We start from the raw sequence: 22,180 nt of genomic DNA on the forward strand, positions 1-22,180 counted from the left end.
GAGTCCCCAATGAAATCCCCTTGAGATATGAATGATGTTGCACTGCCTAGGGGTTCCGCTAGATGTCAACCATCAATTGAAAGTATAATGAGGCTTCTATGTTGTTGTGGGAGTGAATGAGAGCAGAATATATCAGCTGTCCATCAAGCAGCCATTTTGTGATCCCACTTTTTCCTCATGGTAGTTACTTGCATTACATTGCTCATGAAGACAAGAAAGAATACTCTGGTTGGAACTTTATTGAAGCTATATGTGAAAAACATCCTAATGATTGATTCTGAACTTTGTTTGAAATGTTTCTTCGACCGGTAATTTTTGTCCGATATAACGCTGACCAGAATTAGCGTTTGGATATGTATACCAAACGCTCTAATAAAAGAAGCTATTTGGACATAATAACAGACATTTTCGAACAAAACAAACATTTATTGTGGACCTGGGATTCCTGGAGTGCTTTCTGATGTAGATCATCAAAGGTAAGGGAATATTTATCATGTCATTTCTTGTTTATGTTGACGCCATCTTTGGCGCTGCGGTGTTTTTTAATTGAGCGCCGGCTCAGATTATTGCATGCATTTCTTTATCCGTAATTTTTTTTAAAAATCTGACACAGCGGTTGCATTAATTAAGGAGAGGTATATCTATAATTCCATGTGTATAACTGTATTATTATCTAGATTTATGATGAGTATTTCTGGTGAATGATGCGGCTATGCAAAATCACTTGATGTTTTTGGAACTAGTGAATCTAACGCGCCAATGTAAACTCAGATTTTTTAAAATATAAATATCAACTTTATCAAACAAAACATGCATGTATTGTGTAACATGAAGTCCTATGAGTGTCATCTGATGAAGATAATTCAAGTTTAGTGATTTATTTTATCTTTATTTCAGTTTTTTGTGAAAACTATATTTTGCTGGAAAATGGTTGTGCTTATTGTGGTTTGGTGGACACCTAACATAATTGTTTGTAGTGCCTATTTGAAATCGGACACTTTGGTGGGATTAACAACGAAAATAGATTTAAAATGATAGACACACGTATGTTTTAGGAATTGTAATTTCTGTGGTTTGAATTTTGGCGCCATCTATTTTCACTGGTAGTTGTCATATCGATCCCGGTATCGGGATTGCAGCCATAACAGGAGAGCTGCAGTTAGTTTCAGAATGGGTGGCAAGTGTCAAACCAGCCTTCGCTTTGGCTCCCCCTCCTGTACAACTTCGGCTTCCGGCGTTTTCAATGCAAATAGTCCGGGTGGCCATTTTATTAATTGTTCAGCAGTCTTATGGCTTGGGGTTAGAAGTTTTGGACGTAGACTTGGCACTATGGTACTGCTTGCCATGCTGTAGGAGAGAGAACAGTCAATTTTTGGGGGGCCTTCCTCTGACACCACCTAATATATAGGTCCTGGATAGTAGGAAGCTTAGCCCCAGAGATGTACTGGGATGTACACACTACCCTCTCTAGTCCCTTACGGTCGGATGCCGAGCAGTTGCCATACCAGGCGTTGATGCAACCGGTCAGGCTACTCTCGATGGTGCAGCTGTTGAACTTTTTGAGGGTCTGGGGACCCATGCCAAATCTTTTCAGTCTCCTGAGGGGGAAAGTTGTTGTCGTGCCCTCTTCATGACTGTCTTGGTGTGTTTGGACCATGATAGTTTGTTGGTGATTTGGACACCAAGGAACTTGAAACTCTCGACCTGATCCACTACAGCCCCGTCGATCAGCGTGTTGTTGCCTACCCTTACTACCTGGGCGCGGCCCGTCAGAATGTCCAGGATCCAGTTGCAGAGTGAGGTGTTCAGTCCCAGGGTCCTTAGCTTAGTGATGAGCTTTGTGAGCACTATGGTGCTGAGCTGGATTCAATGAACAGCATTCTCACATAGGTGTTCCTTTTGTCCAGGTGGGAAAGGGCCGTGTGTAGTGAAATTGAGATTGCATAATTTACTTGTTCTTGTAAGTGTTGACATGCTGACTGCACCGAGGTGTCTGTTTAAGCAACTAGCACACAACTCGGACATCCATGCATACACCACAAGACATGCCACCAAAGGTCTCTTCATCATCTCCAAGTTAAGAACAGACTATGGGAGGCAAACAGTTCTACATAGAGCAATGGTTACATGGTGCTCTATTCCACATAAGGTAACTGATGCAATCAGTAGAATCAGATTTAAAAAACAGGATGAAAAATACACCTTATGGAACAGCGGGGACTGTGAAGAGACACACACACAGGCACTCACTTACACATACACATGATAAGACACGCACTCTACACACACATACACATTCATTTTGCTTCGTAGATATGTGGTAGTAGAGTAGTGGCCTGAGGGAACACACTTAATGTGTTGTGAAAAGTGTTATGAAATGTAATATTTTAAATTGTATATAACTGCCTGGACCCCAGGAATATTAGCTGCTGCCTTGGCAGGAACTAATGGAGATCCTTAATAAATACAAATACAAATGACATTACAGATCACAATCATTACTTTCTCCAATGGTATGACTTGCAGATGATATCACTAGTGGTACTTCCTCCAATGTCTGTTTTTTAAGGCCTTACATTTTGAGTGACAAGACATGTGAACTTTCTGGTTGAAGACACTTCAGTTTCTTTACTTCTGACTTTTGTGAGGGTCTTTATGACTTCATAAGAACGTATAACTATTGTAAAAAAAATAAAAAAAAGTGAGACATCAACAGAGCTATGCCAGAAAAAGTTTACATTTTGGCAAGGATTCAATCTGATTTGGGAATTTGGGACAATGTGCCATTCAAAGGTAATTTCCGATTGAGACTCCATATGCAGCGTGTGGTCTCCAGGCCATTCCAAAACTTTAAATGTGTTGATTTTTAGCCATTTTCATGTAGACTTGATTGTGTTTTGGATCATTGTCTTGCTGTTTGACACAGCTGCACTTCAGCTCACAGACGGATTTCCTGACATTCTCCTGTAGAATTCTCTGATACAGATCCGAATTCGGAATTCATGGTTCCTTCTATTAAGGCAAGTTGCACAGGTCCTGAGGCAGCAAAGCATCCCCAAACCCTCACACTATTACCACCATTATTGACCATTGGTATAAGGTCAGCATTTTTCTGAGTAATACACTTTTTGGTGTCATTGTGTTTGAAGGAAGAACTGCAATAGAAGTCCTAAGGACCACCACCATCGTCTATCCATCATCATGGGAGTCATGACTGTGTCTGTTCTTGCCTGTGTCCTTCTGACCCTTCTAGGAACTGGGGTCCACCAAAATCCCCCATGATCATCATTGTGATACCCTAATGGTCAATCCTGTTTGAATCCAGTTTATTTTGGGTTGGCAGACGGTATTTTCAACTGACTGTTCTAATCTGTTAGTTGTGTTGAGCTAGGGATTTAAAATAAGTTTTTTTTTTCTCTCCAGATATCTGTCTGGGTGGGTGTACTGGACCTGATAGCAAGATACCCCATTGCTACCGATTGGTGCAGAAAAAAATGGGATGGCAGCAAGCATTGGTAAGTGTCTCACTTGCAGAGCATCAAATTATCAAATTACCTCCATTTACAGTGACGTTTTGAAAGTGAATTGAAAATAACAAAATTGGTCTTCCATTTAGAATTACCTGTTTTTTTATTACATCTACTGATCAAATTTCTACATAGTCAAAGCTTGTACAAAATCAATGTAAATGGATGTTTCTTTATTTAGAATTACTGCAAGTGAGATGGCGGTACCCTAGCTGCAGTCTACAGAATGAAAGAATACCAGCTTCTTCTTTCCATGGTAAAGCAGACCCAGAACCTCTCTGCTTATGCCTGTGTAGGACTGAATAATATGGCACAGGTAGAACTGTAACGGCGTTCTTCGTTTGTCGAAAGAGAGTTGGACCGAAATGCAGCGTGGTGGTTACTCATGACTTTAATGAAAAAAGCGATACATGAAATAACTATACAAATACAAAACAACAAACGGAACGTGAAACCTAATACAGCCTATCTGGTGAAATTACACAGAGACAGGAACAATCACCCACGAAATACACAGTGAAACCCCGGCTACCTAAATACGGTTCCCAATCAGAGACAACGAGAATCACCTGACTCTGATTGAGAACCGCCTCAGGCAGCCAAGCCTATACAACACCCCTACTCAGCCGCAATCCCAATAACTAAAAACCCCAATAGGAAATACAACAAAATAAACCCATGTCACACCCTGGCCTGACCAAATAATTAACGAAAATACAAAATACTAAGACCAAGGCGTGACAGAACCCCCCCCAAGGTGCGGACTCCCTCAAAACCATAGGGAGGGTCCGGGTGGGCGTCTGTCCATGGTGGCGGTTCCGGCTCGGGACGTGGACCCCACTCCATAAATGTCATAGTTCCTCCCCTTCGCGTCCTGGGATAATCCACCCTCGCCGCCGACCATGGCCTAATAGTCCTCACCCAGAACCCCACTGAACTGAGGGGCAGCTCGGGACTGAGGGGCAGCTCGGGACTGAGGGGAAGCTCGGGACTGAGGGGAAGCTCGGGACTGAGGGGCAGCTCGGGACTGAGGGGCAGCTCGGAACTGAGGGGCAGCTCGGAACTGAGGGGCAGCTCGGAACTGAGGGGAAGCCCAGTACTGAGAGAAAGCCCAGTACTGAGAGGAAGCCCAGTACTGAGAGGAAGCCCAGTACTGAGATGAAGCTCAGGCAGGTAGTAGGCTCCGGTAGATCCTGGCTGGCTGGCGGATCTGGAAGATTCTGGTTGACTAGCAGATCTGGAAGATTCTGGTTGACTGGCAGATCTAGAAGATCATGGCTGACTGGCGGATCTAGCTGCTCTATGCAGACTGGCAGATCTGGAAGAGACTGGTTGACTGGCAGATCTGGAAGAATCTGGTTGACTGGCAGATCTAGAAGATCATGGCTGACTGGCGGATCTAGCTGCTCTATGCAGACTGACAGCTCTGGCTGCTCCATGCAAACTGGCAGCACCTTGCAGACTGGCAGCTCCTTGCAGACTGACAGCTCCCCGCAGACTGACAGCTCTGGCTGCTCCATGCAGGCTGACAGCTCCTTGCAGACTGACAGCTCCTTGCAGACTGGCAGCTCTTTGCAGACTGACAGCTCTGGCTGCTTCATGCAGACTGACAGCTCCTTGCAGACTGACAGCTCCTTGCAGACTGGCAGCTCTTTGCAGACTGACAGCTCTGGCTGCTTTATACAGACTGACAGCTCTGGCTGCTTCATGCAGACTGACAGCTCTGGCTGCTTCATGCAGACTGACAGCTCAGGCTGCTCCGAACAGGCAGGAGGCTCCGGCAGCACTGTACAGGCGGGAGACTCCGACAGCGCAGGAGGGAAGGAAGGCTCTGGCTGTGCTGAACAGGCGAGGCGCACTGAAGGCCTGGTGTGTGGTGCTGGAACTGGTGCTACAGGATCGAGGACACGCACAGGAAGCCTGGTGCGGGGAGCTGCTACCGGAGGACTGGTGTGTGAAGGTGGCACAGGATGGACTGGACCGTGAAGGTGTACTGGAGAGCCTGAGAGCAGGACTGGCACAGGACGTGCAAGGCTAGGTAGGTACACAGGAGGCCTAGTGCGTGAGGCTGGCACATTTTTCACCAGCCGACTAACACGCACCTCAGGACGAGTATGGAGCGCTGACCCAGGTGCCATTAAATCCCCGACACGCTCCGTCGGATGAATATCGTACCTATAGCACAATACTAGCAACCCCCTCATTACTCTCTCCTCCACTTTCCCCATTAACTCCTTCACAGTCTCTGCTTCGCTCACCTCTAACACCGGCTCTGGTTCTGGTCTCCTCCTTGGCTCCTCACGATAAACAAGGAGAGTTGGCTCAGGTCTATCTCCTGACTCAGCCACTCTCCCTCTGAGCCCCCCCCCCCAATACATTTTTGGGGCTGCTTTTCGGGCTTCCCTCTGCGCCGTCGTGATTGCCTCTCCAACTCCATTCTCCTATAGCCCTCTTCGCACTGCTCCAGCGAATCCCAGGCGGGCTCCGGCACTCTCTCTGGGTCGACCGCCCACCTGTCTATTTCTTCCCACGTCGTATACTCCATACATCTGCTGTCTATAACGTCCTCATAACAGCGTCTCTCTGCTCTCGTAAGTGCCTCGCTGCTCCTGCTGTCGCTGCCTGTAACCACGCCACTCGGTCCGTGTGTGGTGGGTGATTCTTTAACGGCGTTCTTCGTTTGTCGAAAGAGAGTCAGACCGAAATGCAGCGTGGTGGTTACTCATGTCTTTAATGAATGAATCGCGGTACATGAAAATAACTGATACAAATACAAAACAACAAAACGGAATGTGAAACCTAATTACAGCCTATCTGGTGAAACTACACAGAGACAGGAACAATCACCCACGAAATACACAGTGAAACCCCGGCTACCTAAATACGGTTCCCAATCAGAGACAACGAGAATCACCTGACTCTGATTGAGAACCGCCTCAGGCAGCCAAGCCTATACAACACCCCTACTCAGCCGCAATCCCAATAACTAAAAACCCCAATAGGAAAAACAACAAAATAAACCCATGTCACACCCTGGCCTGACCAAATAATTAACGAAAATACAAAATACTAAGACCAAGGCGTGACAAGAACAACCTTCACACTCAAATAGCACTTTCGCAGATTGGTCTTATTTCATATCTCTTTGATTTGGACATTAGATATGTTACTCCTGCCCTCCAACAAGAAGTTAGTTGATCACTTTGAACTGTTCTTCTTGACAGGAAGGGATGTTTGTGTGGACTGATGAATCATCTGTGGAATGGTTCTGGTCCAAAAGTGTCAAAGCTCAGCAGTGGGGGAGAAGACTGTGGCACTGAACTCTCAGGCAGGTCAGTATTACAAACTTGTTCTTGCATGGTGACACTTAAGCTGGGATTCAAGCCTTAGAAGGCTGGGATTCAAACCTTAGAAGGCTGTGAACAAATACATAATATGCAGTGAGTGTATAAACACTGTCAAACTTCAAAGTAACATATTGGTATCTGTCATTTTCCTGTCTGTCTCATTCAGTGAAGTGCTGTAGTTATTCTTCTGTTGTCTTCCTCTGAGACTAACAAGGTCATTGTCCTCTACAGGGGCTGAGGGCTTCGATGACAAGTGTGAGTGGCTGTACCTTAGTCTCCGTGAGATTCGCTACAGGTGAAGCAGTCAAAGATGACAGAGGAGTCCAACACCATCCACACAGAGTGAGAGAGCAAAGCGATTTTGCCAACATACTCGTGATTTTATATTATGTTATCGCACGCAAACTCCGTTGAGTTGTTTGAGGATAAAAAGTGATATAATGGTAATTACATTATCATTGGTTGCCATTTTCAATTGTAACAGAAAGTTAGTCAGGTTGATTCTACAATTGCATTTTCAATCTTGTTTTCTTTATGTAACTAGCCTTAAGCTACTAACCATTGAGGCACCCACTAAAGGTTTATCCACAGTTCAATCCCCTTACTAACTCACAACCGACTGTTTATCTAAGAACACAGATAGGATAGTGTTGCATGTACAGGTAAAATTAGTCTCAATACTCTGAGGGAACATTGTTAATGGTTTGCCTATTTTGTGGAATATTGAAAGAATTGGTGGAATTGTTGCATCCTGATTATCCCTCAATGCTTCCATGCCCATCTCTTTGAATAAAACCTTTCAGCATTAACCTTTCTAAGGTATGGCCAATCTGTTTTACATATCACTGTATAATTTCCTATGTACTAGCTTGATTGTTAGGTGTCTGGTACCAGAAATATGATACTCACAGCACGCACAGCATCAACAAGGAGGGGGGAGGACGTATAGCTTCTTGCTGTAGTTGAGACCGGTCTGCTCGCTCACCAATGTGCACAGCTTATCCACGTTAACACCATTGAATAACTTGGCACAAAGCCCGGTACATTAGCAACAATGTAATAAGCACATAAAAACAACAGTGTAAAGTGAAGCATATTTTCCAAAGTGAACTTTCCAGACACATTTATTGGGCTGATAACATTACTCAAACACAGTGTATGACCATTGTAAACAATAAAACTGAAAGAAAAGGCTTCAGCTCAGAACTGCTTCCAGAATTCAGTGTGCCAAGCGTTTAAAATACTCAAGTTTTGTCATCTCTTTTTTTTAATCCTCTTAATATATTTTTAAATGTTTTTGTATTTTTCTTTTTCAGCAGTACTGATAATTATACTATGTACAACAAAGGCCGAGACACGCATCGGTTCATCCCTTAGACAGAAGCTCCATCCCCGTTTTTCCTTTTGTAATGACCTACTGTTACAAGGCAAGAATGTAAGGTCTCGCTCTCTTGGGTTGTTGCAGTCGGCATGCCTTGTAGGTGATGACGATGCAGCTATGAGCCTTGCATACCTTCTCTGTCTGCACCACTAGGGGCAGTGTCTTAATAAGTCCTTAAGAACCCCCCCTGGTAGCAAGGTGTCTATGTACAAAGGCTAAAAGTCCCACTCAGTTCATGTGAAGAGGCTTTACGAAAGAAATGCTTCCGTGTTTTTGTATGTTTTCAACTATTTTTTTTTTATCTCCCAAAAAAGTATCAGTATCAAAACGGGTTTCGTAATAGATATATTTGTACTGGGTGGGTGTGTTAGCATGTGTTGGACAAATAGTTGTCGATGTACGTATGAAAAGTAGTAGTCTCTTTGCAAAGCAACGCAAAGTATTTTACTTTGTTATGTTCAGTTTCTTTTTTCTCTTTTTACAATGCCATGAAATAATCTTAGATGGGATGCAGCCTTGGTCGGACTCCAGTTGTTTTCTTCCTTCTCTCGTTCCTCTCTCTCTCTCTCTCTCTCTTTCGGTCTGTCTTTGACTCTTGTTTCTGTGCTCATCCAAGGGACTACTTTAGCAGCCACTCATTCACTGAAAGAGAGGAGAGGGACAGGGTGAGAATAACACTTTACTGTATATGCACTTTACACAAAATACACATGTTGCATGGAACCTTTTCTATCCTGGCTACCTAGCAGCTTCTATAATATTCATCATAACATGACCATACATTGTTAGGATTGAGACCAGAATGCATTGTTAGGATTATTATCAATAAAATAGTATACTCTAGCGGAAGACACAATGATGCATGTAAATTAAGTAACCTTGACCATGAAACACTGACCATGTCATGTGTATATGTAAAAAGTGTGGGAGACATTTCTATTAGTAAATGGTCAAGAAGTGTTTTTATTTATGTTATTCCCAGCACCACAGAGATACAGTGCGGTGGTGTCCATTTGACTCTGGCTGAGACTCCACTCAGGGAGAGTGTCTCAGAGAGAGTTGGGGTATGCAAAAAACACATTTCCAATTCACTTGTGTAAATTAGAACAAATATAAGCACCCACCAAATTCTTATTATCTTATGTTAAAATTAGCAATATATGCTAAATAACAGAATTTCTGCAGTATCTGTTAGCATTCTGCTAGCATCCCAATACACATTTCCCATTCAATTAGCCCACTGACCTAGCTGAGGGGGCTGAGTTTCCTCTGCCTTCAAGGTTTAACCTTAGATGAATAACCAATTAGATCCATTTCCCATTTAAATGATACTTTATTCCCCTTCTGCCTCACCTTGGAGATATTTACATATTTAAACAAGTACAACTAGTGTAATTAAAGACGAGACAGCCCTGCTGCTTTGTACTGCTTCTGTTTACTCTCTGGGGGTGGTTTGGAAGGGTACAGTAGGGGTGTGTGTGTGGGTAAATGTGTGTGGGTAAATGTGTGTATGTGTGTGTGTGTGTGTGTGTGTGTGTTTCAATCTCTCAACAACTGCTGCACAGAATAAGAATTTCATCTGAGAGCGAGGATAAGAGGATAAGAGAAAAGAACAGTCTGGCTACATTACAGTAGATCCTGAAAAAATAATACAATGAATAATGGGGGTTACCTCTTGCCCTCACTGTATTTACGCTTCAGGTGTAAAATTCACATTTTGTGCAGCAGTTGCCCAGATATATTGGCTGAAACAGAGGAGAGGAGATGGTAAACAGACTGCATGCAGAGTCCCTGAATAACACTGAGATGCTGAGCTGGCTTTGTAGTTATGAAGTAGGGCTCACACATTCGGCCGTTCCACCACTTGTGTTGGAAATATTGCTATAATATCACTATAAGTAATGTACAATTACTCTTTAAAATCTATAAAATGTAAGGCTTAAGACCATGCTTCAGGTAGTTAATACCTTTGACGGCCACAAGCAGACATATGGAAAATGACCAAGGTAAATGTCCATGACTCCTTCACCGACATTTTGTATATGTCTGCTCGTCGGACCTAAATACATTACTAAGAAAATGGCGGTGGCGGGTGGACTTGAGCAGTGTTTACCTCGGTACTGGAGCTTCTGGGCCCTGTTGTTGGGACAGTCTTTGCCCTGCATGCTGAAGTTGATGTTAGTCCGGATGCAGCGGTTGTTCAGCGGTTGAACCGGGCGAACGTTATCGCTCATACTCAGGAAGATCTGAGACGGCTGGTTCTGACTCAACAGCCGTAAGGAGTGCATCTGGAGAGGAGAGAGGAAGAGAGGGAAGGGGGATTCATGAACAAAAAGAGGGGTAAAGAAGATGGAAAGGAAGAGTAAGTAATGGAAGTAACAAGAGGAGAGGAGAGCAATGCAGAGCAGCGCAGAGGAGAAATACAAAGAAAAGAAGAGAGTGGAACAGAAGTTAAGAAAAGGGACATTATTTCAGTATTATTGGGAGAAAGATAAATGTGAAGGAACAGAATTGCTGTCCGACAGTCTTATGTACACTCTTAAAAAAAATGGCTAAGTAGAACCATATGTTGGAACCCTTTTTAGTGCTAGGTAGAACCCTTTGCAGAGGGTTCTCTACCTCACTGTTACTCTACCCACAAGCAAGCATACAAGGCCCTCTCTCGTCCCCCAATTGGAAAATCAGGTCATAACTCCGTACTCCTGCTTTCTGTTTAAAAGCAGTAGCCCAAACTGGAAGAATCTGAGACTCGCTCTGTTGAGAAATGGTCATCAGAATCAGAGATTATGCTACAGGAGAGATTATGCCGTTCATCTGTACAAACAATAGTACGCAAGTATTAACACCATGGGACCATGTTGCCGTCATACCGCTTAGGAAGGAGACGCGTTCTGTCTCCTAGAGATGAACGTACTTCGGTGTGAAAAGTGCAAATCAATCCCAGAACAACAGCAATTAACCTTGTGAAGATGCTAGAGGAAACAGGTACAAAGTATTTATATCCACAGTAAAACGAGTCCGATATCGACATAACCTGAAAGGCCGCTCAGCAAGGAAGAAGCCACTGCTCCAATTTGCATACCGCCTCAACAGATCCATTCCCACCTGGAAAAGAGGAACACCTATGTGAGAATTCTGTTCTTCGACTACAGCTCAACTCCAAACTTGACATTAAGCTCAAGGCACTGGGTATGAGCACCTCCCTCTGCAAATGGATCCTGGACTTCCTAACTGGCCGACCCCAGGTAATGAGGGTAGGCAACATCACCTCCGCCACGCTGACCATCACCGGGCCGAGCTCCCTGACATCCAGGACCTCTATATCAGGCAACATCACCTCCGCCACGCTGACCATCACCGGGCCGAGCTCCCTGACATCCAGGACCTCTATATCAGGCAACATCACCTCCGCCACGCTGACCATCACCGGGCCGAGCTCCCTGACATCCAGGACCTCTATATCAGGCAACATCACCTCCGCCACGCTGACCATCACTGGGCCGAGCTCCCTGACAACCAGGACCTCTATATCAGGCAACATCACCTCCGCCACGCTGACCATCACCGGGCCGAGCTCCCTGACATCCAGGACCTCTATATCAGGCAACATCACCTCCGCCACGCTGACCATCACTGAGCTCCCTGACATCCAGGACCTCTATATCAGGCAACATCACCTCCGCCACGCTGACCATCACTGGGCCGAGCTCCCTGACATCCAGGACCTCTATATCAGGCAACATCACCTCCGCCACGCTGACCATCACTGGGCCGAGCTCCCTGACATCCAGGACCTCTATATCAGGCAACATCACCTCCGCCACGCTGACCATCACGGGCCGAGCTCCCTGACATCCAGGACCTCTATATAAGGCAACATCACCTCCGCCACGCTGACCATCACCGGGCCGAGCTCCCTGACATCCAGGATCTCTATATCAGGCAACATCACCTCCGCCACGCTGACCATCACTGGGCCGAGCTCCCTGACATCCAGGACCTCTATATCAGGCAACATCACCTCCGCCACGCTGACCATCACTGGGCCGAGCTCCCTGACATCCAGGACCTCTATATCAGGCAACATCACCTCCGCCACGCTGACCATCACTGGGCCGAGCTCCCTGACATCCAGGACCTCTATATCAGGCAACATCACCTCCGCCACGCTGACCATCACTGGGCCGAGCTCCTGACATCCAGGACCTCTATATCAGGCAACATCACCTCCGCCACGCTGACCATCACTGGGCCAGCTCCCTGACATCCAGGACCTCTATATCAGGCAACATCACCTCCGCCACGCTGACCATCACTGGGCCGAGCTCCCTGACATCCAGGACCTCTATATCAGGCAACATCACCTCCGCCACGCTGACCATCACTGGGCCGAGCTCCCTGACATCCAGGACCTCTATATCAGGCAACATCACCTCCGCCACGCTGACCATCACTGGGCCGAGCTCCCTGACATCCAGGACCTCTATATCAGGCAACATCACCTCCGCCACGCTGACCATCACTGGGCCGAGCTCCCTGACATCCAGGACCTCTATATCAGGCAACATCACCTCCGCCACGCTGACCATCACCGGGCCGAGCTCCCTGACATCCAGGACCTCTATATCAGGCAACATCACCTCCGCCACGCTGACCATCACCGGGCCGAGCTCCCTGACATCCAGGACCTCTATATCAGGCAACATCACCTCCGCCACGCTGACCATCACTGGGCCGAGCTCCCTGACATCCAGGACCTCTATATCAGGCAACATCACCTCCGCCACGCTGACCATCACTGGGCCGAGCTCCCTGACATCCAGGACCTCTATATCAGGCAACATCACCTCCGCCACGCTGACCATCACTGGGCCGAGCTCCCTGACATCCAGGACCTCTATATCAGGCAACATCACCTCCGCCACGCTGACCATCACTGGGCCGAGCTCCCTGACATCCAGGACCTCTATATCAGGCAACATCACCTCCGCCACGCTGACCATCACTGGGCCGAGCTCCTGACATCCAGGACCTCTATATCAGGCAACATCACCTCCGCCACGCTGACCATCACTGGGCCGAGCTCCCTGACATCCAGGACCTCTATATCAGGCAACATCACCTCCCGCCACGCTGACCATCACTGGGCCGAGCTCCCTGACATCCAGGACCTCTATATCAGGCAACATCACCTCCGCCACGCTGACCATCACTGGGCCGAGCTCCCTGACATCCAGGACCTCTATATCAGGCAACATCACCTCCGCCACGCTGACCATCACTGGGCCGAGCTCCCTGACATCCAGGACCTCTATATCAGGCAACATCACCTCCGCCACGCTGACCATCACTGGGCCGAGCTCCCTGACATCCAGGACCTCTATATCAGGCAACATCACCTCCGCCACGCTGACCATCACTGGGCCGAGCTCCCTGACATCCAGGACCTCTATATCAGGCAACATCACCTCCGCCACGCTGACCATCACTGGGCCGAGCTCCCTGACATCCAGGACCTCTATATCAGGCAACATCACCTCCGCCACGCTGACCATCACCGGGCGAGCTCCTGACATCCAGGACCTCTATATCAGGCAACATCACCTCCGCCACGCTGACCATCACTGGGCCGAGCTCCCTGACATCCAGGACCTCTATATCAGGCAACATCACCTCCGCCACGCTGACCATCACTGGGCCGAGCTCCCTGACATCCAGGACCTCTATATCAGGCAACATCACCTCCGCCACGCTGACCATCACTGGGCCGAGCTCCCTGACATCCAGGACCTCTATATCAGGCAACATCACCTCCGCCACGCTGACCATCACTGGGCCGAGCTCCCTGACATCCAGGACCTCTATATCAGGCAACATCACCTCCGCCACGCTGACCATCACTGGGCCGAGCTCCCTGACATCCAGGACCTCTATATCAGGCAACATCACCTCCGCCACGCTGACCATCACTGGGCCGAGCTCCTGACATCCAGGACCTCTATATCAGGCAACATCACCTCCGCCACGCTGACCATCACCGGGCCGGCTCCCTGACATCCAGGACCTCTATATCAGGCAACATCACCTCCGCCACGCTGACCATCACGGGCCGAGCTCCCTGACATCCAGGACCTCTATATCAGGCAACATCACCTCCGCCACGCTGACCATCACTGGGCCGAGCTCCCTGACATCCAGGACCTCTATATCAGGCAACATCACCTCCGCCACGCTGACCATCACTGGGCCGAGCTCCCTGACATCCAGGACCTCTATATCAGGCAACATCACCTCCGCCACGCTGACCATCACTGGGCCGAGCTCCCTGACATCCAGGACCTCTATATCAGGCAACATCACCTCCGCCACGCTGACCATCACTGGGCCGAGCTCCCTGACATCCAGGACCTCTATATCAGGCAACATCACCTCCGCCACGCTGACCATCACTGGGCCGAGCTCCCTGACATCCAGGACCTCTATATCAGGCAACATCACCTCCGCCACGCTGACCATCACCGGGCCGAGCTCCCTGACATCCAGGACCTCTATATCAGGCAACATCACCTCCGCCACGCTGACCATCACTGGGCCGAGCTCCCTGACATCCAGGACCTCTATATCAGGCAACATCACCTCCGCCACGCTGACCATCACTGGGCCGAGCTCCCTGACATCCAGGACCTCTATATCAGGCAACATCACCTCCGCCACGCTGACCATCACTGGGCCGAGCTCCCTGACATCCAGGACCTCTATATCAGGCAACATCACCTCCGCCACGCTGACCATCACTGGGCCGAGCTCCCTGACATCCAGGACCTCTATATCAGGCAACATCACCTCCGCCACGCTGACCATCACTGGGCCGAGCTCCCTGACATCCAGGACCTCTATATCAGGCGGTGTGAAAGGAAGCCCCGGAAAATCGTTAAAGACTCCAGCCACCCAAGCCATAGACTATTCTTTCTGCTTCCGCATGGCAAGGGGTACCGGTGCAACAAGAATGACACCAACAGGCTGCTGAACAGCTTCTATCCCCAAGCCATAACATTGCTAAATAACAAACAAAATGGCGACACAGACTGAGTTGACCCTTGTATTTACACATTATTCTGCATAGTCTCAATGCACAATCACAGGACTCCACACACTCACGCACACTGACACTCCAACACACACATAACATGCACACACATTTATACCGACACAAACTCATATAAAATCTTCATTTACTCTGCTGATACTCTGTTTATCATACATCCTGATGCCTAGTCACCTTACCCCTATACATATCTACCTCTATCACTCCAATATCCCTCCACATTGTAAATATGGTATTGAAACTGACCCTGTATATAACTTTTTACTTTGTTGTGTTCTTCTTATTTGTTATTTTTTATTTCTTGTGTATTTTTGTTCTACCTTATGCTTATTTCTGCATTGGGTTTAGAGCTTGCAAGAAAGGCATTTCACTGTACTTGTTTGTGCATGTGACATTAATTAAAACATCTCATTTATTTGCACATTTTTTATGACAATACATTACATATATCATAAGGCCTTTCTTTCTAGGCCTAGTTATAACCTAACACAGTGGTTGGAAACTCCTGGTTTACAGGCCACACCAGGCTTGCAAGTCACATTATGCTGGCTGAAGTCACCTCAGGAGGCTGAATAAATTTGGCTTGGCACCTAAAACTCTCACAAACTTTTACAGATGTACAATTAAGAGCATCTTGTCAGACTGTATCACCGCCTGGTATGGTAACTGCACCGCCAGCAACCACAGGGCTCTCTGGAGGGTGGTGCAGTCTGCCCAAAGCATCACCTGGGGCAAACTACCTACCCTCCAGGACACCTACAGCACCTGATGTCACAGGAAGGCCAAAAAGATCATCAAGGACAACAACCACCCGAGCCACTGCCTGTTCACCCCGTTGTCATCCAGAAGGCGAGGTCAGTACAGGTGCATCAAAGCTGGGACCGAGAGACTGAAAAACAGCTTCAATCTCAAGGCCATCAGACTGTTAAATAGCCATCCATCAGACTGTTAAATAGCCATCCATCAGACTGTTAAATAGCCATCATTGGCACATTAGAAGCTGCTGCCTATATACATATACTTGAAATCACTGGCCACTTTAATAAATGGAACACTAGTCACTTTAATAATGTTTACATATCTTGCATTACTCATCTCATATGTATATACTGTATTCTATACTATTCTAATGTATCTCAGTCTATGCCGCTCTGACATTGCTCGTCCATATATTTATATATTCTTAATTCCAATCCTTTACTTATATTTGTGTGTATTGGGTATATGTTGTGGAATTGTTAGATATTACTTGTTAGATATTACTACACTGTCGGAGCTAGAAACCCAAGCATTTCCCTACACCCGCAATAACATCTGCTAAACACGTGTATGTGACCAATAACATTTGAAAGTGTTGTGTAATTCCAATTGGAATCCAACCGAAGTTAGGATATGCAACAATTTAAACTTTTAATTACCCACAACCTGCATTCAGAATGACTGCTAGGATAGAGAAGATTCCTAACAGAGACTACCTAAATCATATAAACTGGAACTACCATCTCAGTAGCGGGTGCAATAAGTCCAACTACTAAGAGATTGGATTAGTTTATAAAAATGCAAATGTTATTTATCTTTGTGTGGCATAAGATTAACCAACCAATCAATGTCCATGCAAAAATACAGATAATGAAACAATCAATTCTGAAAATGAACCTGCAATAAAGCATACTTGGAAAAGTGATGGGTGTGGATTTGAGTGTTTTTCTCTAGAAAGAGTAAAAATTACACTCATCTCTGGTTATTACACCACATACAGAGTTAGTTCACTCAGACTCCCTGCTATTCTCCTATTCTCTGCTCAATAAAATCACAGAAAACACTTATTTGAAAGACAGAAATGGCAAAGATATCAACTATGTCAGTACTGTATATGTAAAATGGGAATACCTGATTCTTGTAGAAATATTCCCATAGGTACAGTTTAAAACATTCTCACATATATCTTTTTAAATTTAGCAGATTACTCAAACTCCTGATGTTAAATTTTAAACACTGAGGTAAACACACTTTATTTAAAAAATGGTTCTTAGGATGAAAACAGTTCTTGGTAGAACCCTCTCCCTCCTCAAAGAACACTTTTTTTTCTAAGAGTGTATCTAAGCAGTAAGGAGCTACTTTAGAGACGGACCTGCATCCGTGTGATGTACACTGGCTTGTTCATCAGGATCCACGTGGCCGTCTCAAAACACGGCGGGATGGTCATGGACCCGTCGTACGTGATGAAACTAGAGGTTTCTGGGTAAATCTCCTCGATGTTCAGGCCCGTCAGTAGATACGCATCATCTGGAGATGGGCAAGATAGACAGGTTCAGACAGGTTCAGACAGGTTCAGACAGGTTCAGACAGGTTCAAATTCAATAAAACATCTTAACATGTCATTATAGCACATTTCTTCAGTCCTGGGCCTGGAGAGCTACAGGGTAAGAATGCTTGTGTCCTAGCTCAGGTCCAACCCAAGCACTGATTAGTTGAATTCGATGCATTTGTGCTCGGCTGAAAAAAACATAACCCTGCATCTCCTGTGGGTCGCTAGTTGCAGAATTGTAGAACACTGTATTGTAGACTTGTATCAATCACATTTCATGTCCTCTCAAGCTAATTTTGTTTTGAATTTACATTACACATTTGTCTTCCAGTCTCAAAACACATTACATTACATCCACTCTAACCAGTGTGTTTGTCATTTGCATGTACACGTTTTGCAGATTGTTCATTTCACATTGAGCTGGTTTCCCTCCAACTGCTTGACAGGCTGTTGGTATAGCAGACTGCATCACAAACCCCTTTTATGCAAAGTACTTCCCTCGTCAGGAATGTAATTAGAATTACTGCATCTCTCTCTCGTTCTCCCCTCCTCGCTCTCTCTGTCTGTCCATCCCTCTCTCCATTATTCTCTCTCTCTTTCCATCTCTGTCACCATCTCTCCCTTGGTCTCTCTATCTCTCCACACTCCGCTAACACACTCTCAATATGTTGTCATCTGTTGTGGTTTCAGTTTATAATAAATGGGAGCCAACTGCACTTTGTTTGTTGTGACGAGGTCACAGTAGCTGCTCCCTCTATGCTAATGTAGACTGGCACTAGGACTTTAGATGCTATTCACATTCATACAGCGTATCTATCTAGACTAGAACAACAAACATCAGCATGCTCACCAGCCCCTACCCTACAGGTAAGATACAGACATCCTGAAAGGTAAAGAAAAACAAAAAAGCCAATCCTTAATCTGTGAACATCAATCATGTTCTATTCCATTACCACCTCACTAAACCTGCTCCTGCAGTCCTGCTACTCCCGCTATCACACATCTCTGGTAGCCGTGTCGGCATTAATAATTCCATTCGGATGCTGTGTGTGTGGGAGTGCATGTGTGTGGGTGCGTGGAGAGGGATTTGAAAATTACATGGCCTGGGCAAGCAGAGCTGCAGGCTTAGAGAAGGGTATGCCGGAGGACTCCTGAGGTTGATATATATATATATATATATATATATATATATATATATATATATATATATATATATATATCTGTGTGTGTGTGTGTGTGTGTGTGTGTGTGTGTGTGTGTGTGCATGCACGTGTGTGTGTGAGTTTATGACAGCTTCTGAGACCTCCAATCCACTGGGGGTCACTGTGTTTATTCAGTCTCTTCTCAATCCCATTAATCCAATTATAGGCCTCTCTTTTCAACCGTTGCCCCAGATGATCTCAGCAGCCATTTCCAATATGGCTATCCAGCAGCCCTGGTTGCCTCTGCCTGGTAGCCTTTTGGAGGAAGGACCTGCCTACTGCAGATTCTGTAGCTACTCTTTGACTTTCCAATGTGTTTTCCGTTATAGTCTACATGTGTAATTCTACTTACTTTTATATGTTATTCTTGTGATGGTGTCCCTGTTCAACATTCGATTCAGGAACGCATTTGAAGTCTCCGCAATCTGGAATACAATAGAAGAGAGTCACTGTTACAGGCTTCGGTTTTTCCATTTATTTTTTAAGGTTTGACTTTAGCACGTACTGTATATCACTTTAGCAGGTTGGGCGCACCGATTGGTGTCACCTTGTTAGTTAGTATGTGTTACACCTGTGCTGGCTTGTCCATCTCGTTAGTCGGAAGGCGTTTCACTTGCGCTTGCCCAGGTGATATTTAAGAGTGGCTAGGCCAGTGCTCAAGTTGTGTTGATAGATGTGGAGGGTCAACACCTTTACTTAGCTTTATTTTTTTAGGGAGTGGATCAGCTTTAATATTGCAAATAAATTGTGGCTTCTATCAATGTAATTGTCTGCATCAGTTCCAATCCCCCATATATATGTGTGTGTATGTATGTGTGTATATATATACAATATATATATAATATACAGTACCATTCAAAAGTTTGGACACACCTACTCATTCCAGGGTCTTTGTTTTCTACATTGTAGAATAATAGTGAAGACATCAACACTATGAAAAAACACATATGGAATTATGTAGTAACCAAAAAAGTGTTAAACAAATCCAAATACATTTTATATTTGAGATTCTTCAGAGTAGCCACCCTTTGCCTTGATGACAGCTTTGCACACCCTTGAATGAGTAGGCATGCCCAAACCTTTGACTGGTACTGTATACTGTATATTGTATATATTTTTACTCTATTTTTCCCTAATCCTAACTCTCCTCCCCTAATTGGAGTAAAGTAATGGGCAACAACACTTAGGCTTAGACTTCCAGCTCATACATACTATATACATTTTATGGACAGTTACAATAGTTATCTTTTGTTTGTTTTTAGTCCCATCCTTCAGCTCCACTCAACCGCTCTCATCTATCTCAGAACACCATCCAGTTTTGCTTTCTATTTTCAACTGTGCTGTTTCACAAAAGTTTTGAAACTTTCTATTCTCATAATTTCTACAGATTGAAATTTAAAGAAGCATTTTTGCTAAGAGTAATATTATATTATTGATCGATTGACTATGACTTTTCAGACTATGCCCAGTAGTGCTATTTGCAGAGTTAACTCCTGGTAAATGTTGCAATTCCTGAACATTGTTGCAATTCCAGCCATTCCTGAACCTGAGACCAAATACAAGATACATATGGACAGTACCAAAAATGAATTATCTACGGATTCTGTCTCTTCGCAGCACAATGTGTAGAGCTGGGATGGTTGTACTTCCCATATACAGTGAGGAGAACAAGTATTTGATACACTGCTGATTTTGCAGTTTTTCCTACTTACAAAGCATGTAGAGGTCTGTAATTTGTTTATCATAGGTACACTTCAACTGTGAAAGAAGGAACATAAAACAAAAATCCAGAAAATCACATTGTATGATTTTTAAGTAATTCATTTGCATTATATTGCATTACATAAGTATTTGATCATCTATCAACCAGTAAGAATTATGGCTCTCACAGACCTGTTAGTTTTTCTTTAAGAAGCCCTCCTGTTCTCCACTCATTACCTGTATTAACTGCACCTGTTTGAACTCGTTACCTGTATAAAAGACACCTGTCCACACACTCAATCAAACAGACTCCAACCTCTCCACAATGGCCAAGACCAGAAAGCTGTGTAAGGACATCAGGGTTAAAATTTTAGACCTGCACAAGGCTGGGATGGGCTACAGGATAATAGGCAAGCAGCTTGGTGAGAAGGCAACAACTGTTGGCGCAATGGAAGAAAATGGAAGAAGTTCAAGATGACGGTCAATCACCCTCGGTCTGGGGCTCCATGCAAGATCTCACCTCGTGGGGCATCAATGATCATGAGGAAGGTGAGGGATCAGCCCAGAACTACACGGCAGGACCTGGTCAATGACCTGAAGAGAGCGGGGACCACAGTCTCAAAGAAAACCATTAGTAACACACTACACCGCCATGGATTAAAATCCTGCAGCTCACAAAAGGTCCCCCTGCTCAAGCCAGTGCATGTCCAGGCCCATCTGAAGTTTGCCAATGACCATCTGGATGATCCAGAGGAGGAATGGGAGAAGGTCATGTGGTCTGATGAGACAAAAATATAGCTTTTTGGTCTAAACTCCACTCGCTGTGTTTGGAGGAGGAAGAAGGATGAGTACAACCCCAAGAACACCATCCCAACTGTGAAGCATGGAGGTGGAAACATCATTCTTTGGGGATGCTTTTCTGCAAAGGGGACAGAACGACTGCACCGTATTGAGGGGAGGATGGATGGGGCCATGTATTGTGAGATCTTGGCCAACAACCTCCTTCCCTCAGTAAGAGCATTGAAGATGGGTCATGGCTGGGTCTTCCAGCATGACAACGACCCGAAACACACAGCCAGGGCAACGAAGGAGTGGCTCCGTAAGAAGCATCTCAAGGTCCTGGAGTGGCCTAGCCAGTCTCCAGACCTGAACCCAATAGAAAATCTTTGTGGAGGGAGCTGAAAGTCTGTATTGCCCACCGACAGCCCCGAAACCTGAAGGATCTGGAGAAGGTCTGTATGGAGGAGTGGGACAAAATCCCTGCTGCAGTGTGTGCAAACCTGGTCAAGAACTACAGGAAACGTATGATCTCTGTAATTGCAAACAAAGGTTTCTGTACCAAATATTAAGTTCTGCTTTTCTGATGTTTCAAATAGTTAAGTCATGCAATAAAATGCAAAATAATTACTTAAAAATCATACAATGTGATTTTCTGGATTTTTGTTTTAGATTCCGTCTCTCACAGTTGAAGTGTACCTATGATAAAAATTACAGACCTCTACATGCTTTGTAAGTCGGAAAAACTGCAAAATCAGCAGTGTATCAAATACTTGTTCTACAAGTATTTACATTATATACATTATATTGGTTGCAAGAATATTGTATAATA

At 45.4% G+C, this 22,180-nt stretch overlaps 1 protein-coding gene across 4 annotated transcripts in view; it reads right to left on the minus strand.

Moving 5' to 3' along the window:
• Positions 1-7,980: 7,980 nt before the first annotated feature.
• LOC118357425 (carbonic anhydrase-related protein 10) overlaps positions 7,981-22,180 on the minus strand; it is a 330,735-nt gene continuing 316,535 nt past the window's right edge. For 2 of the 4 annotated variants that reach the window (XM_035734507.2, XM_035734505.2), the window contains 5 exons: positions 19,223-19,295; positions 17,492-17,646; positions 10,369-10,543; positions 9,928-10,000; positions 7,981-8,897 (listed from right to left, as the gene is read on the minus strand). In XM_035734507.2, the coding sequence (XP_035590400.1) occupies positions 9,966-10,000; positions 10,369-10,543; positions 17,492-17,646; positions 19,223-19,295 (438 nt within the window). In that variant the 3' untranslated portion in view covers positions 7,981-8,897; positions 9,928-9,965. The remainder of the gene's footprint in view (positions 8,898-9,927; positions 10,001-10,368; positions 10,544-17,491; positions 17,647-19,222; positions 19,296-22,180) is intronic. The other 2 variants (XM_035734508.2, XM_035734506.2) reach the window with 1 other exon arrangement.

This window comes from Oncorhynchus keta, chromosome 24 (genome assembly GCF_023373465.1).
Source record: "Oncorhynchus keta strain PuntledgeMale-10-30-2019 chromosome 24, Oket_V2, whole genome shotgun sequence".
Taxonomy (NCBI): Eukaryota; Metazoa; Chordata; class Actinopteri; order Salmoniformes; family Salmonidae; genus Oncorhynchus; species Oncorhynchus keta.